The sequence below is a fragment of the Thamnophis elegans genome, chromosome 1 (genome assembly GCF_009769535.1).
Source record: "Thamnophis elegans isolate rThaEle1 chromosome 1, rThaEle1.pri, whole genome shotgun sequence".
NCBI classification, from domain to species: Eukaryota; Metazoa; Chordata; class Lepidosauria; order Squamata; family Colubridae; genus Thamnophis; species Thamnophis elegans.
In genome coordinates this window covers 169,607,176-169,622,575 of record NC_045541.1, presented here as the reverse complement: position 1 = coordinate 169,622,575, position 15,400 = coordinate 169,607,176, and the positions used below count along the sequence as shown (strand labels likewise).

The following is a 15,400-nucleotide window of genomic DNA, read 5'->3' as shown; positions in this document are numbered from 1 at the left end:
CTGTTACTTTCCCACCAAAGTGGTCCCTATTTTTCTACTTGCATTTTTATATGCTTTCAAATTGCTAGGTTGGCAGAAGCTGGGACAAGTAACAGAAGCTCACTCAGTTACGCAGCACTAGGAATTCGAACCGCTGAACTGCTGACCTTCGGATTGATAAGCCCAGCATCTTAGCCACTGAGCCACTGCGTCGCTGACTCTGATCTAATATGCTAAGCTAAATTAAAGTTTACCCTTGACTCACAACTGCAACTGGGACTAGAACTTCCATTGCTAAGCAAGGTGGTTGCTAAATGAATTGTGCTCAATTTTTATGACACTTTTTGGCCACAATTGTTATGTGAATCACCCTGATTGCAAAAGTGAATCACATGGTCATTAAATCATCGATTTTGCTTTTGTTGGAAGCCAGCTGGGAAGGTTTCAAATTCACCCCGGGACACTGCAACTGTCATAAATATATGTTGGTTGTCAAGCACCCACATTTTGATCACAAGACTGCATTGGTCATAGTATGAGGTCCTATTATACGTCTTTTTCTCACTGGCATGGTAACATCGAACACTTGCTAAAATGAATGGTTTTAAGTCAAGGATACTTGTTCATGTAAATAAGAATCTATCAGCAAGATACAAACTCATTTGAATCCTCCAGTGGATTCAAGCGGGATAGATAGCTTCACCATCAGATGGATTTGTAACTGGCTGACAAACTGTATCAACAAGTAGTCCTTAATGGTATTATGTCTACATGGAGGGAAGTAAGCAGTGGGGTACCACAAGGTTCCATCTTAGAGCCACTACTCTTCAATATCTTCATAAATGACTTAAATGAGGGAATAGAAGGGGAACTTATCAAATTTGCAGATGATACTAAGCTGGCAGCAGGGGTGGGTTTCTCGCCCCGTTCCAACCGGTTCGGTTGGAACGGGGCCAGCGGCATCCTCGTGCACGTGTGCAGTGCACGCATGCGTACTAGCGCCTGTGCGATGCTCCAGCTGCTCCTGGAGGATCGCGCAGGTGCTGTATGCGTTCTGCGCATGCGTGGAAGCGCAGAACTCGTCAAAACCGGGTAAGAAACACGGGCGGGCAGGTGGATCCTTCAGCATTCCCAGAAGTTACTTACTTCCGGGTTCACCGACCAACCGGTTTATGGGGACTGCCGCGAACCGCCTGAAACCCACCCCTGGCTGGCAGGAATAACCAATACCCTAGATGATAGGCTCAAGATCCAGATGGATCTTGACAGACTTGAACACTGGGCCCTAACAAAATGAAATTCAGTGTAGAGAAAAGTAAAGTCTTACACTTAGGCAAGAAAAACCAAAAGTACAAATATAGGTTGGGAGAAACCAGGCTTAATAGCAGTAACTGTGGGAGGGATCTTGGAGTCTTACTGGACAACCAATTAAATATGAGTTAACATTATGCAACGGCAGCCAAAAAAGCCAATGCAATCTTAAATTGCATTAACATTCAAGTCAAGATCAAGCGAGGTACAAATACCACTCTATAAAGACCTAGTAAGACCACACCTAGAATAACTGCATCCAGTTTTGGTCACCACACTATTAAAAAAAAATGTTGAGACTCCAGAAAGAGTGCAGAGAAGAGCAACCAAGATGATTAGGGGCAGAAGTGGGTTGCAAATCTTGGCGCTACTGGTTCGCTCGGGCTCTCGTGTGCGCGAGACTAGACTGCCATCTGTCAGAAATGGTGTAGGGCCCCCTGCTTGGGCGGGGCGGGGGGAGTTGGACTAGATGACCTACAAGGTCCCTTCCAAGTCTGTTATTCTGTATTCTGTTATTCCAACTGATTCAAGTGTTTGCAAATCTCAACACTCTAAAATGACCAGTACATTTGCCTGCGTTCTGAATCCATTCATTTCCGGGTCAACCTTACCGTAGATGATTCCGTGGATACAACATTTCTTGAAAGTCATGATATTCTGAGTCAGAGTGCCTGTTTTGTCTGAGAAAATATATTCAATCTGCCCCAACTGGTCATTCAGACTTGTGCTCCGAGCTTTGGCAGGTGTGTCCTTCTCTGCATAATACATCTCCGTGTCCCAGTTGATGAAACAGCTGTGGACCAGGTAGATAAATTCAAACCTAGGGATGAAGGACAACAATGATTAGGAAGGCAGATGAGAGGCCACACTCCTTTTTTTATTCCCCTGCACAAGATGATCTAGCCAGCAGATTTGGGTGAAAAGAATCCTGATCAGAAGTGGTATTCAGCAGGTTCTGACCAGTTCTGGAGAACCGGTAGCAGAAATTTTGAGTAGTTGGGAGAACTGGTAAATATAACCTCTGACTGGCTCTGCCACCATCTGTTCTCTGCCTCCCAAGACCCTGCTGATCGGGAGAAAATGGGGATTTTGCAGTAACCTTTCCCTGCAGTGAGGAAGGGATGGAGGTTTTACTGTATCCTTCCCCTGCCACACCCACCAAGCCATGGCCACAGAACCGGTAGTAAAAAACGTTGAATCCCACCACTGGTCCTGATTCAACCCTTCAAATCTCCAGGAAGGACACGGGAAGAGCCGAGGTGGCGCAGTGGTTAAATGCAGCATTGCAGGCTACTTCAGCTGACTGCAGTTCTGCAGTTCGGCTGTTCAAATCTCACCGGCTCAGGGTTAACTCAGCCTTCCATCCTTCCGAGGTGGGTAAAATGAGGACCCGGATTGTTGTTGGGGGCGATATGCTGACTCTGTAAACCGCTTAGAGAGGGCTGAAAGCCCTATGAAGCGGTATATAAATCTAACTGCTATTGCTATTGCTATTGCTATTGCTATTGCTATTGCTATTGCTATTGCTATTGCTATTGCTATTGCTATTGCTATTGCTATAGATTCTGCTTTCAAACTGATGTAGAGAACTGATGCTAGTCATTATGCATCAAAGCTGAGAGATCTTTAGCTATAGGATCTGTCCGTACGGCTTATCATCCTCTTCAAGTTCACATGCTCCAATTACTCATTTGTTTCCAATTCTGGGAGTTGAAGTCCACAAGTCATAAAAGGGCCACGGTTCCCCACTCCCGCTCTAGAGTAAGAAAAGGAAGAGTTGAAACCTACGTGATGAGCATGGACATGGGGATGACCAAGCTGAGGAGGATGAGGAATCCCCAGAACGCAAAGAAGGCATAGCTGACTGCACTGGTGTGGCGGTAAAAGGCAAAAAGGTAGCTGTGTTCTCGGAAGAACCTGGTGGCCCATAACCCTGAGCCAATGGCAAGGCCGAAGGAGACCAGGAGGAGAGTGACTGTGATCTAAAGGAAACATGGAACAATAAGAAGGGCATTAGATTAGTTTGAAGAAGGAGGGAAAAACTTAGGACCAACCTTCAGCATCTCCAAATATAGTTAGTCCTCAACTTCTGACCACAATTGAGCGCAAAATTTATGTGGGAAATTTGTTATGCCTTTTCTTGCCACGTTTGTTAAGCGAATCACTGCAGGCGTTAAATTAGTAGCATAGTTGTTAAGTGAATCTGGCTCCCCCATTGACTTTGCTGGTCAGAAGTTCGCAAAAGGGGATCCCATGATGTGAGGACACTGCAACCGTCATAAGTATGAGTCAGTTGCGAGGCATCCGAATTTTTAATCGCATGGAGATGCCGCAACGGTCGTAAGTATGACAAAATGGTCACAAGTCATATTTTTTCGGTGTCGTTTTCAACGGTCACTAAGTGAACTATTGTAAGTCGAGGACTACCTGTAAAAGCGGGGGGAAATTCCACCTCAGTCAAAAAAGAGGATGCCAGGCCTTGCCCAATCTGATGCCCTTGGCACAATGTGAGTTATACAGAAAGTGATGTAGAATTTGGTCTATACAGGTGATCCTCAACTTACAACCATTCATTTAGTGATAGGTGAAGTTGCAATGACAATGAAAAAAGTGACTTAAGACCAGTCCTCACACTTACATTTGTTGCAGTATCCCCAAGGTCATGTGACCCAAATTCAGGTCCTGGGATAGCCATTTGCAACCTTCCCAGGAGGTTTCCAATGAGCAAAGTCAATGGAAGGAGATGGGTTTGCTTAATGACTGCATGATTCCCTTAATTACTGCAGTGATTCACTTAACAACCATGGGGGAAAAGGTTCTAAAATCAGATGCAACTCACTTAACAACCACCTTCCTTGGCAATGGCAATTCTGAGCCCTGGTCTGCAAAATGTTGGAAATGTAATCAGATACTGGGTTCATATTATCATATGTGGTGGACATGCTCAAAGGCAAAAAAATATTGGACAAAAATACACACATGGTTAGAAAAAATAGTAAAGCAACACACAGATCTAAAACCAAGAAATATTTTTGTTGCATATCCTACCAAAAAAAATACAATAAAGGGAATACATATTTAATTTTACACGTGTTAACAGCAGCTAGAATTCTGTTTGAACAATAGTGGGAAAACGAAGAGATCCCTATATAGGAAAATGTAATTAAAAAATATTAGAATGTGCAGAAATGGATAGATTAACACTTAAAACTAAGACGGAAGAAACTGAATACTTTTTATCATGGGATTTGTTTTATCAATGGCTAACTAGCAGAAACAGAAGTTAGAAATTTAAAAACATAAGAAAATGATTAATTATACAAGGAAGATTCCCTAAAATGGATAAGCAAATGTTGTTATTGTTGTTGTTGTTGTTGTCGTCATCATCATCATCATCATTATCATCATCATCATCTTTGGTGAGATTCACAGCCTTTGGGGCTGGTTGGTAGCTCAACAGCTCGAGTCCTAACCAAGGACCTAGGAAGTGTTAAGGTAACATTGGAGGATATAAGCTGTTTTGAGTAGGGTGTTTTTTTGTAGTCAGAATGTTCAAGTCAGGTAAATTTAGAATTTCCAAATAGTGAGGTAGCCCTTTAGGTATTGCTCCAAGGGCTCCAATTACAATTGGGACAACACATGATTTCTTTTTCCACAGTTGCTCAACCTCAATTTGCAAGTCCCGGCATTTTGTGATTTTTTTCTTGCTGTTTATCTTCAATCCGTGCATAACCAGGTATTGCAATGTCAATGAACCATACTTTTTTTCTTTTCAATTATTGTTATGTCAGGTGTGTTGTAGGCCAAGTGCCTGTCAGTCTATACATTCTGAAGTCCCACAAGATCTTGCCTTTCTCATTCTTTAAAACGTTCTCAACCTGATGGTCCCAGTGGTTTTTGCTGTACTCAGATCCAAACTTTTGGCACAATTTCCAGTGAATAATCTTAGCAACACTGTCATGGTGTTGAAGGTAGTCAATTTGTGAAATTTTGCTGCACCCACTGATCAAGTGGTCGACTGTCTCATCTTTCTCATTACAGAGGTGACATTTGCTGTTGGTGATAACATGTTGAATTTTTGCCTTCATGCAGTTTGTGGCTAAGGCTTGTTCTTGAGCTGCCAAAATAAAGCCTTCTGTTTCTTTTTTCAGTACTCCTGATCTTAACCAGTTACAAGTTAGTTTTTGGTCAGCTTTGCCTTCAATACTTTTCAAGTATTGGCCATGCATAGCTTTGCTTTTCCAATTTTCAGCTTGCTTTTCAATTACTTCTTTCTTATATTCAGCTTTTAACTTAGTTGTCTTCAAAAGGCCTCCTTTATTTACTTCCTTAATCATTGGTTCTTCACTTTTCTGTATGTAATTATTCAAGCTGTGTCTTTCTTCTTCCACAGTCTGCTTTACTTGTAGGAGTCCTTGACCACCCTCTGCTCTTGGTAGATACAATCGGTCAACATCACTTTTAGAGTGCAAAGCATAATTCATTGTCATAAGCTTCCTTGTTTTTCTGTCCAAATTGTTCAACTCCATCTGGGTCCAGTCAATTATTCCTGCAGAGTATCGAATCACAGGTATAGCCCAGATATTTATGGCTTTTATGATGTTTCCTCCACTCAGTTGGGACTTTAATATCTTGCGAATTCGTTGAATGTACTTGGCTGAGGTTAATTCCTTGACTTTATTATGCATTAAGTCAGAGGCCTCTAAAATCCCCAAGTACATGTAGCCTTCTGGTTTTACTCCCTTTATGATTTCTTCATTCTCAAGTTGTATTCAATCATCTTCTATGACCTTGCCTTCTTTGATTGCCATTGTTGCACATTTGTCAATTCCAAACTGCCTACCAATGTCTTGGCTAAATTCTTTTGTGCTTTCAATTAATAAATTCAGTTCAGCTTTTGTTTTACCAAACAGCTTCAAATCATCCATGTACACCAAGTGTGAAATTTTCAGTCCTTTCTTTGCAAGTTCATATCCAAAGTTCACCATCTTCAAAATGGTTGTCAGTGGTAGCATTGAGAGTATAAAAAGTAGGGGTGAAAGGGAATCACCCTGGAAAATGCCTCGTTTAATTTCAACTTCACCCAGTTCTTCTCCATTAGCCATAAGCTTCATTTTCCAGAGGTTCATTGAAGTTTCCATGAATTTTTCTATGTTGCTGCTGATGCCAAAGATTTTCAGGCATTTCTTGATCCAGCTGTGGGGAACTGAATCAAACGCTTTCTATCCAAGCCATGAACAGCTTGGTTCGTCTTTTCTTTGAATTCTTTAGGATTAGGTTGTCAATCAGCAGTTGGTCCTTTGTTCCTCTTGAATTTTTGCAGCATCTTTTCTGTTCTACAGGAAGCAAGTCATTTCTTTCCAAGTATCCGTAAATTTGGTTTGCAATGATACCAGTAAGGAGCTTGTATGTTGTTGGCAAACAGGTGATTGGCCTATAGTTTCCAGGGTCCTTTCCTTTTTCTTTATCTTTTTGGTTCAAAAATGTCCTTTCAGTTGTCATCCATTCATCATTTTCAGGTGTTTTAAAGATCTGGTTCATTTGGACTGCCAATCTTTCGTGCATACTTGTAAGTGCCTTTAGCCAGAAACCATGTAGCTCATCTGCTCCAGATGCACTTCAATGCTTCACTTTTCTTGACTGCCTTTGCACAATTTCTTTTGTTATTTTCACATCTTCCATTTTATGCACTTTAATAGACTCCTCAACCTGTTTGATCCATTTTGCATTTCTGTTGTGCTTCTTGTTTTTCCCCACAAATTCTTCCAGAATTTCAGAGCTTTCTCTTTATCAGGCTTCTCATTTGTTGTTACTCCATCTCCACTTTCTAAGCTCTTATAAAACTGGTGCTGATTTGCTCTGAACTGTGAGTTTTCCTTGAACTGAGTTACTCGATTTTCATACCGTTTAATCTTTTCAGCAATGGCAACAACCCTCTGCTTCAGCTGTTCAATTACTACTGCAATCTCCTTATTCTCCAAATTGCATCTTGCTTCCAGACTACTACTACTACTACTACTACTACTACTTCTTCTTCTTCTTCTTCTTCTTCTTCTTCTTCTTCTTCTTCTTCTTCTTCTTCTTCTCCTCCTCCTCCTCCTCCTCCTCCTCCTCCTCCTCCTCCTCCTTGTTATTGTTATAAATATTATTAAAATTAAAATTTACTATACCAGATAAAACCGAGTTTATGTAGACATTGAATGTTTTATGTTTAATTTTAAAAAAAATTGAAACAAAAAACAAAAGAAATTCTGGGCACAATTGTGGTCATAAGTCAAGGACTATCTATACATAAGAGAGAACAACTTCAAAGCTTGTGGAACTAATTCTGTGGACGCAGGTTTCAGGGATGTGACAAGCAGATGTTGAATAATGAAACTAAACATTAGTGAAGGGAGCAGTGGCATTTGCAGGGGAGGCGGTCAAATAAAGAAAAATGGAGGCTTTGGCCATGCAATTTGAACCCTATCCCTTTTATAGAAGTCACACACAGGTATAAAGTGGGGGGGGGGCTTTGCTGCTGCCGCCATCTTGCTGTTTTTGACACACACACACCCTTTGCATGCTTTTTTATTTCATGTTAATGTATGCCAATTACTGTACATTCAAAGTGACAATAAAGTTTATTCTATTCTATTCTATTCTGAGCTGTGGTGGAGCAGTGGTTAGAACACAGTACTGCAGAGTACCAGCTGCCAGCAGTTTGGCAGTTCAAATCTCACCAGCTCAAGGTTGACTCAGCCTTTCATCCTTCTGAGGTCCATAAAATGAGGACCCATATTGTTGGGGGCAATAGGCTGACTCTGTAAACAACTTAGAGAGGGCTGTAAAGCACTAGGAAGCGGTATATATGTCTAAGTACTGCTCTGCTCTGCTCTACTCTACTCTACTCTATTCTAATGTTCAAGGTTGAACCACCTCCCTTTCTTCTCCTTCTTGTTCCTCCTTGGCCATAGAAACTTTGAATAGCAGGGAGCTTTTACCAAGAGCACGAGACGATCCATCAGATGGCAGAGTTTTGTTTTTTTCAACTTGATCTTTCCACAGTTTTTCATGATTTTGGTATCAAAACCTGGAAATGAGACATTTGAGATGGTTGGATCGAAAACAAAATAAACACAGCTGCCACAGTGGGAGAAACCAGTCACCAAATGCCTGTAGTAGCTGTGAACTGGATTGGCTACTCCTCAGTGCCACCTCAGTTTAAGATGTTGTTTGAGGGCAGATGGGCATACGCGCAAACAGGCTGTCACCAATTTCCACTATGAAATAATAAACCTGGCACATTATTTGATCTTGATTGATGGGGTTGGGTTAGGTTCCTTTACTTATCTAGCTGTTTTTTTAATTTAAAAACTCTTATAAACAGTTTCAAACCAGATCGTAAGCCTCTCATCTCATCACAGATGTGGGTGCAACTTTTTCAGGTGAAGCAAGGGAGATCCTATTTGAGATTATCCAGAGCCCAGATAGCATGAACTGGAACTTTAATACTTCCCAGTTGAGTAAATATAGAAAAAGGAGCAGAGAAGAGTAAATACATCACAGAAGTGGGGTGGCATGTGATCCAAAAGAAAAGTTTGTTTGGAAGAAGTAGACTGGAGCTTGGTAAAAGATTATGGAGAAGTCTAGACTGGAGAAGAAAGGATTACAGTAGGGTTTCTAGTCCTTGGGAACTTTTAAGATGCATGGATTTCAACTCCCAGAATTCCCATGGCTGGCTAGGAAATTCTGGGCGTTGAAGTCCACATGCCTTAAAGTTCCCAAATTTGGAAAATCCTGGATTACAGACATAAAGCTGGTCAATCCATCTCGAATTAAAATGGAAAGTGGCTTCTGTGGCACCACTGATTAATGGTCTTTCTCCCTTCAGATCAGTGGTGGGTTTCAATTTATTTTACTACCGGTTCGCTCGTATGTGCACATCCACTCATGCATGTGCAGAAGCATCCAGGTGGGTGGACGGAGCCTCCCACCGCTGCCACTATCAGTTCTCCCGATCCGGGCGAACCGGCAGAAACCCACCTCTGTTTCAGATGTCTCTGACCAGCTGCTAAAGAGAAGATAGAACAATTTTGCTTCCTGTGTATGGAGATTCTCAGTCATCCATCCAGAGTGCAGCACTGCAGGCTATTTCAGCTGACTGCTAGCAGCAGTTCGGCAGTTCAAATCTCACTGGCTCAAGGTTGATTCAGCCTTCCATCCTTCTGAAGTGGGTAAAATGAGGAGCCAGATTGTTGGGGGTTAATAGGCTGACTCTGTAAACCGCTTAGAGAGGGCTGTAAAAAGCACTATGAAACGATATATAAGTCTAAGTGCTATTGCTATTATTTCTCTGGACAGACATTTACAGAGAAACAGGAATTGGAAAACTTTAGGAAATACTTATCAATGAATGACAAATATTCTGCCTTGGGAGGGAGGATGGGAGATAATGGATGGATGGATGGATGGATGGAGAGAGAGAGAGAGGAAAAGAAAGAAAGAAAGAAAGAAAGGCAGGGAGAGAGGCAGGGAGGGAAGGATAGATTTTTTTTTTGCTGGAGAGAGATGGCAATGATACACTGCCACTGCCAGAATTGCAAAAGTTCCACCGTTAAAGCTGCATCAAGATGTTGCCTGGCACAGTGGGGTTGGGCTAGATGACTTCAGAGGTCCCTTCCAACCCCGATTCCATGAAAAGCCAACCTGATCTTGCTCACTTACCTGCATAAATAACAAGGCCGTAGCAGACCGCTGTGTTACGTACTCTACAGCCACGCAACAGGATTTTCTCACAATCAAGAGGGTATTTCTCTCCGTGCCATTCCAAGGTACCAACAAAGTTGTGTAACCGGCTGTTTGGCTCTTCGCAGACCACCTCACCTGGATGGTTGGAAAGAGGAGATAAGAACCTGGCTCACCTGCTTCTCCTCTGTAAAGAAACCCTCCTTTTCCTGCAATCCCAGCACCTATTTAAGCATTCGTCTTAAAATGGCACCTATATGCCAACCAGGATTGATATGTGTATTTTTTTAAAAAAAAAATTTCAAGCATATTTTCCTCTGCGAATTGTATCCCTAAAGTCATTTATAAGATCAAAACTTCAATAGCAAAGGAAAGAGAATTCAATTTAGGGGTGGGCTGCTACTGATTCACCCGGTTCGGGAGAACCTGTACTTAATGTTACGGCCAGTTTGGAGAACCTCCAAATCCCACCCCTGGTTGGCCCTGCCCCCTTCCCTCCCAGGAGACTCCATGCAGCCTGTTTTGGATGTGAGGTAAGTGCAGGGCCCGCGAGGAGGCTCGGGGAGGGGGGAAAATGGGCCTCCTGAAAGTTCTGGAAGGCCGGAAAAGGGGCCCATTTCTAGCCTCCAGAGGTTAGTCTGGGGGAAGCAGTTTTCGCCCTCCCGGAGGCTCAAGGAAAGCCTCCGGAGCCTGCGGAAGGTGAACCCCCCCCCCCCCACTGTAGTGTAGGAGACCAACTAGGTCATGTCCATCATGGCCACGCCCACCCAGCAACCTGGCAGAGAACCCCTTGCTGAAATTTTTGAAGCTCATCCCTGATTCAGTTACAGCATTCTTTAAATTGTGTAAAACCTGAATAGAACCAGGTGTCAACTCTCTGTGTTGACATTCCATGCAGAGCATCAGCGGAGCCGGATCTCAGATTACAGTAGCTGGGTTGAGATGAATGAAGCTATTGGATAATGTGATTGATTACAAGACTGAAGTGAGGACAGAAACATGGGCAACGTTTAAAAGCAGTTAAAGAAAGCAGAAAAGATGGCTGCATATAAGAAATGCCTAATGAAGCTGTTAATAAATCACTGCTTTTTGTATTACAATATCGGGTTGCTTATTATGAAGCAGGCATCGTTAGGGTACTTTACAGACAGCCATCTCAAAACTGAACTGCTAGCAGACCCTTGGTTCCAAAACAACCAACACATCTTGACAAAAAGAGATGACCTTGCATGGAAGGGGACGAAACTCTATGTCCCAAAATCCCTATGCACCCTAATTCTCCAGAGGAGCCATGACACCAAACCAGCAGGCCACTTTGGATTCCTAAAGACGTTACACTTAGCCCGGAGGCAGTTCTGGTGGCCCAAAATAAAGAAAGATGTGGATAGTTATGTGAAAATTTGCACCATCTGTGCCACAATGGAGAGGCCACCAGGAAAAACCCCCGGATTGCTGCAGCCAGTAGCAGAGCCAACAAGACCGTAGGAGGAGATCACAATGGACTTTATAGTAGAGTTGCTGAAAAGTGGGGGAAACAGGGTGATTTGGACTGTAATAGACCTGTTCTCCAAACAGGCACACTTCATACCCTGCAGCGGATTACCCTCAGCTCACAAGCTGACCGAACTGTTCCTGAAGCACATCTACCATCTGCATGGAGTACCTCAGAGAATTATCTCAGACAGAGGGGTCCAGTTCACGGCTAAGTTCTGGAGGGAGTTCCTGCGGTCCATTGGGTCATCCCAGGGCCTTAGCTCGGCTTTTCACCCAAACACCAATGGGGGGGCAGAGAGACTGAATGCTATGGTAGAGCAGTACCTAAGGTGCTAAGTGAACTATCAGCAGTCCAATTGGGCAGATCTTCTGACCTTCGCTGAGGTTGCGTACAATAATCCTGTTCACAGCAGCACAGGTCTAACACTGTTCAAAGTAGTGAGTGGCATGGACTTTGTCCCAATGACTGAGTATCCGAGGGACCTCCCTTCCTCAGTCAGCTTGACTGACTGGATGTCAATGCTAAAAGCAGCCTGGGAGAATGTCAAAAAAGCTCTAGCTAAAGCAGCACAAACCTATAAGAAACAGGCAGATAAACACGAGCTCCGCAACGACCATTCCTGGTGGGAGAGAAGGTTTATCTCTCCACAAAATATTTGAGGTTAAGACTCCCTAGCAAGAAACTGGGACCAAAGTTTATGGGACCATTCCCCATAGTAAAGATCATCAACCCAGTCTCAGTGCAACTGAAACTGCCCCGACTGCTAGGGAAGGTACACCCAGTATTCCATAGTAGTCTCTTAAATCCCGTGGTTGGATCCACTCTGAGACCACTGCCCCAGGAGCCCCCCAGGCCCTGTGGTCATAGGGGGGCAAACCCATTATACGGTGCAACGCATCCTTGATTTGAAGTGGCACAAGAGGCAACTCCAGTACTTAATTAAGTGAAAGGTCTATCCCTTGTCAGAGGCATCTTGGGTAAAGAGTAGAAATATCCAGGCTGATCGCCTTATAGAGAGATTCCATGAAAAAAATCCAAACAAGCCTGGGGGGAGGATGCAGCCTTGAATCCCACTCTGGTACTCAAATTGTTTTTGCTTGCACAGATTGCCTTTGAAAAGTGAGGGGAGCCGGATGTCAACTCTCTGTGTTGACATTCCATGCAGAGCATCGGCGGAGCCAGATCTCGGATTACAGTAGTTGGGTTGAGATGAATGAAGCTATTGGATAACGTGATTTATTACAAGATTGAAGGGAGGACAGAAACACGGGCAAAGTTCAAAAGCAGATAAAGGAAGCAAAAAAGATGGCTGAGAATAAGAAATGCCTACTGAAGAATGCCTAATGAAGCTGTTAATAAATCACTGCTTTTTGTATTACAATATCGGGTCGCTTATTATGAAGCAGGCATCGTTAGGGTACTTTACACCAGGCTAATCATAAATGAAACCACCAATCCCAGAGAACTATTTCTGAAACTGAAAAAGATTAGGAGAAACACTGACCATCAAAGGCAGCCATGCTCTCCGTGGAGGTCAGCTGCTCATGTGTTACCAGCAGAGCTTGTCTGTATTTCAGGTTAGTCTCTCTGAAAAAAAGCAGAGTGGAGTCAGCTTAAAAACTGGGAAATGAGTAGTACTTCTGCATTGTAGTGTTGCGTTGTATTGTTTCAATGTAAATTTAATGGAGAACATTTCCTAAATGAAGGCTGGGATGGGAATATGTGCTACTTTCTTTGGATTTCTACAGTGGTCCTTGACTTACAGCATTTATTCAGTGTCCAAAGTTACAATGGCACTGAGAAAAGTAACTTACAGCCAGTTGTCGCACTTTTGACCGATGCAGCACCCCCACGGTCGTAGCAATGGAAATTCTGGCCTCAAACTGTGCTATAAGTTGAGGACTACCTGTATTCATGTGCATAAATAGACCAATTCCATTTAATCAAAATTAATTCATTCAAATTAATTAATTGAATGCATTCCTCTATACTGGCATCTAACCAGAGCATGAGTCCTGCCACAACTATTTCCTACATGGTCTTCAATTTTATTCCCTAAGCCAGGAGCGAAACAAGTTGAAATCACCCTTAACTAAATAATTAGTTAACTGGTATAAAAATATTTTTTTTTGCCCTTATTCTATCCGTTAGCCAAGAGCACCTTTGATGTGTGAAAAATGTCCAAATCAGTGTTTTTCAACCTCAAATTGAAGGTGTATGGATTTCAATTCCCAGGATTCCCCAGCCAGTATTTGAGAAGGTTTGTGTTCAATGTGTAATGACAGGACAATCAAACCCTAACTTTGTTGCTTGCATCTTACGATTTATATTGTTTACCTAGTATCCTAGTATGATTTATGGTGATTGCTTATTTAGTATCCTGTGACTATCACTAAGTGTTGTATCTTATGATTTATGATGAATGTATGACTGTGATCATGATTTATCACTTATTGCTTGTATGTATACTGAGAGCTTATGCGCCGGAGACAAATTCCTTGTGTGTCGAATCCAGTGGTGGGTTACGACCGGTACACCCCGGTACAGGTGTACCAGTCCATGCCGGGAGCACCAGGTACCATTCCGGTACGGTGCTCCAGAGGACCCACCCGCCCGCCCGTGCTCCTTACCGGTATTTGAGCTTTTCAGGGCTTCCGCACAGACGTACGGTGCCTGCGCGATATTCTCCCGAGCAGCTGGAGCATCGCGAAGGCATCGCAGAGTGTTGCGGCGATAAGTACGCATGCACACGCTGCACGTGTGCGCGTTTATGTGGTGGACCCATTGCACCGTACGGTTGCAACAGGATCCGGAACCCACCACTGGTCCAATCACACTTCACCAATAAAAAATTATATTATATTCTATTCCATTTCATTCTATTCTAATTCTATAATTTAAAAATAACAAGCAAAGACATTACCCATCTATATCCATGGTCTCCACATAGCAGAGGCTGTTTGGTTCTGAGCTGGAGAGTAAGAGCAGGTCAGCCTGGGAAAAAAAGCAGAGAGCTTTGTTGATGGACCCAAACGCAGCCAGCAACTACCAATCCATCTTCTGAAAATGCTGGATTTTGTCACATTTACATTATCCACTACTTTCTCTCCAAGCTTAGTAAATATAAGACTTGGTAAAAACATGTTTTAAAGAAGAATTGTATTTATTACATCTCCGACAAAATGCTACTCTAGGCAATCTTTTTCTTTTTTTAATTTTTTTAAAATATTTTATTAACAAACATGTAAAATATACACACACAAAACTTAGACATACACCACATTTACACAATACAATACGAACAGGAGCTTCCAGATATGGGATAAATGGTATAGGTGGATGGAGGAAAGAAACAAGAATCAATGAAGGAATATAACAAAACTTAAAAAATAATAGTTATGAGTAAAATAAGAGGGTTAGGAATGGTGAAATCCAAATGAAATACAATAGAAGAGGAAATAATATAAGGTGAACGGTATCGATTGATAATTGCCATTAGAAAGAACAGGAGGCAATCTTTTTCTATACGGGCATAATGTCTAATAAAGTTTAAAAGGTTCTCTGATTCACTTAATGAAGTAAAACTTTGTTACAAGTAAAACTTGTAATAAAGTCAGGTCTCACTCAACTTGTAACAGCAACGACTTACGACGGAAATTCCAGTTCCAATTGTGATTGTAAGTTGAGGACTATCTGTATATCATCAGTTTAATTATTCAAGTCAAAGATTTTAGTTTTTAATTTTGCATAATGCAGTTTTAAGAACCCATTTCCCCTAATGCATGTAATATGTTGGTGTGAGTTACCTTGAGGCCAGATGGGCAACCTATAAATTATATAAATAAATATATGGTTTTCATACATTTTTTCCTAATATATATTTGAATT

General features: G+C 42.2%; 1 protein-coding gene across 1 annotated transcript in view; it reads right to left on the bottom strand.

Annotated features, from left to right (window-relative positions):
- Nucleotides 1-15,400, bottom strand: part of ATP8B3 (ATPase phospholipid transporting 8B3) — an 86,347-nt gene that overhangs the window by 44,366 nt on the left and 26,581 nt on the right. The window contains exons 8-13 of the mRNA XM_032214210.1: nt 14,436-14,506; nt 13,017-13,099; nt 9,997-10,155; nt 8,274-8,362; nt 3,079-3,272; nt 1,858-2,110 (exon numbers count right to left, since the gene is read on the bottom strand). Of these exons, the coding sequence (XP_032070101.1) occupies nt 1,858-2,110; nt 3,079-3,272; nt 8,274-8,362; nt 9,997-10,155; nt 13,017-13,099; nt 14,436-14,506 (849 nt within the window). The remainder of the gene's footprint in view (nt 1-1,857; nt 2,111-3,078; nt 3,273-8,273; nt 8,363-9,996; nt 10,156-13,016; nt 13,100-14,435; nt 14,507-15,400) is intronic.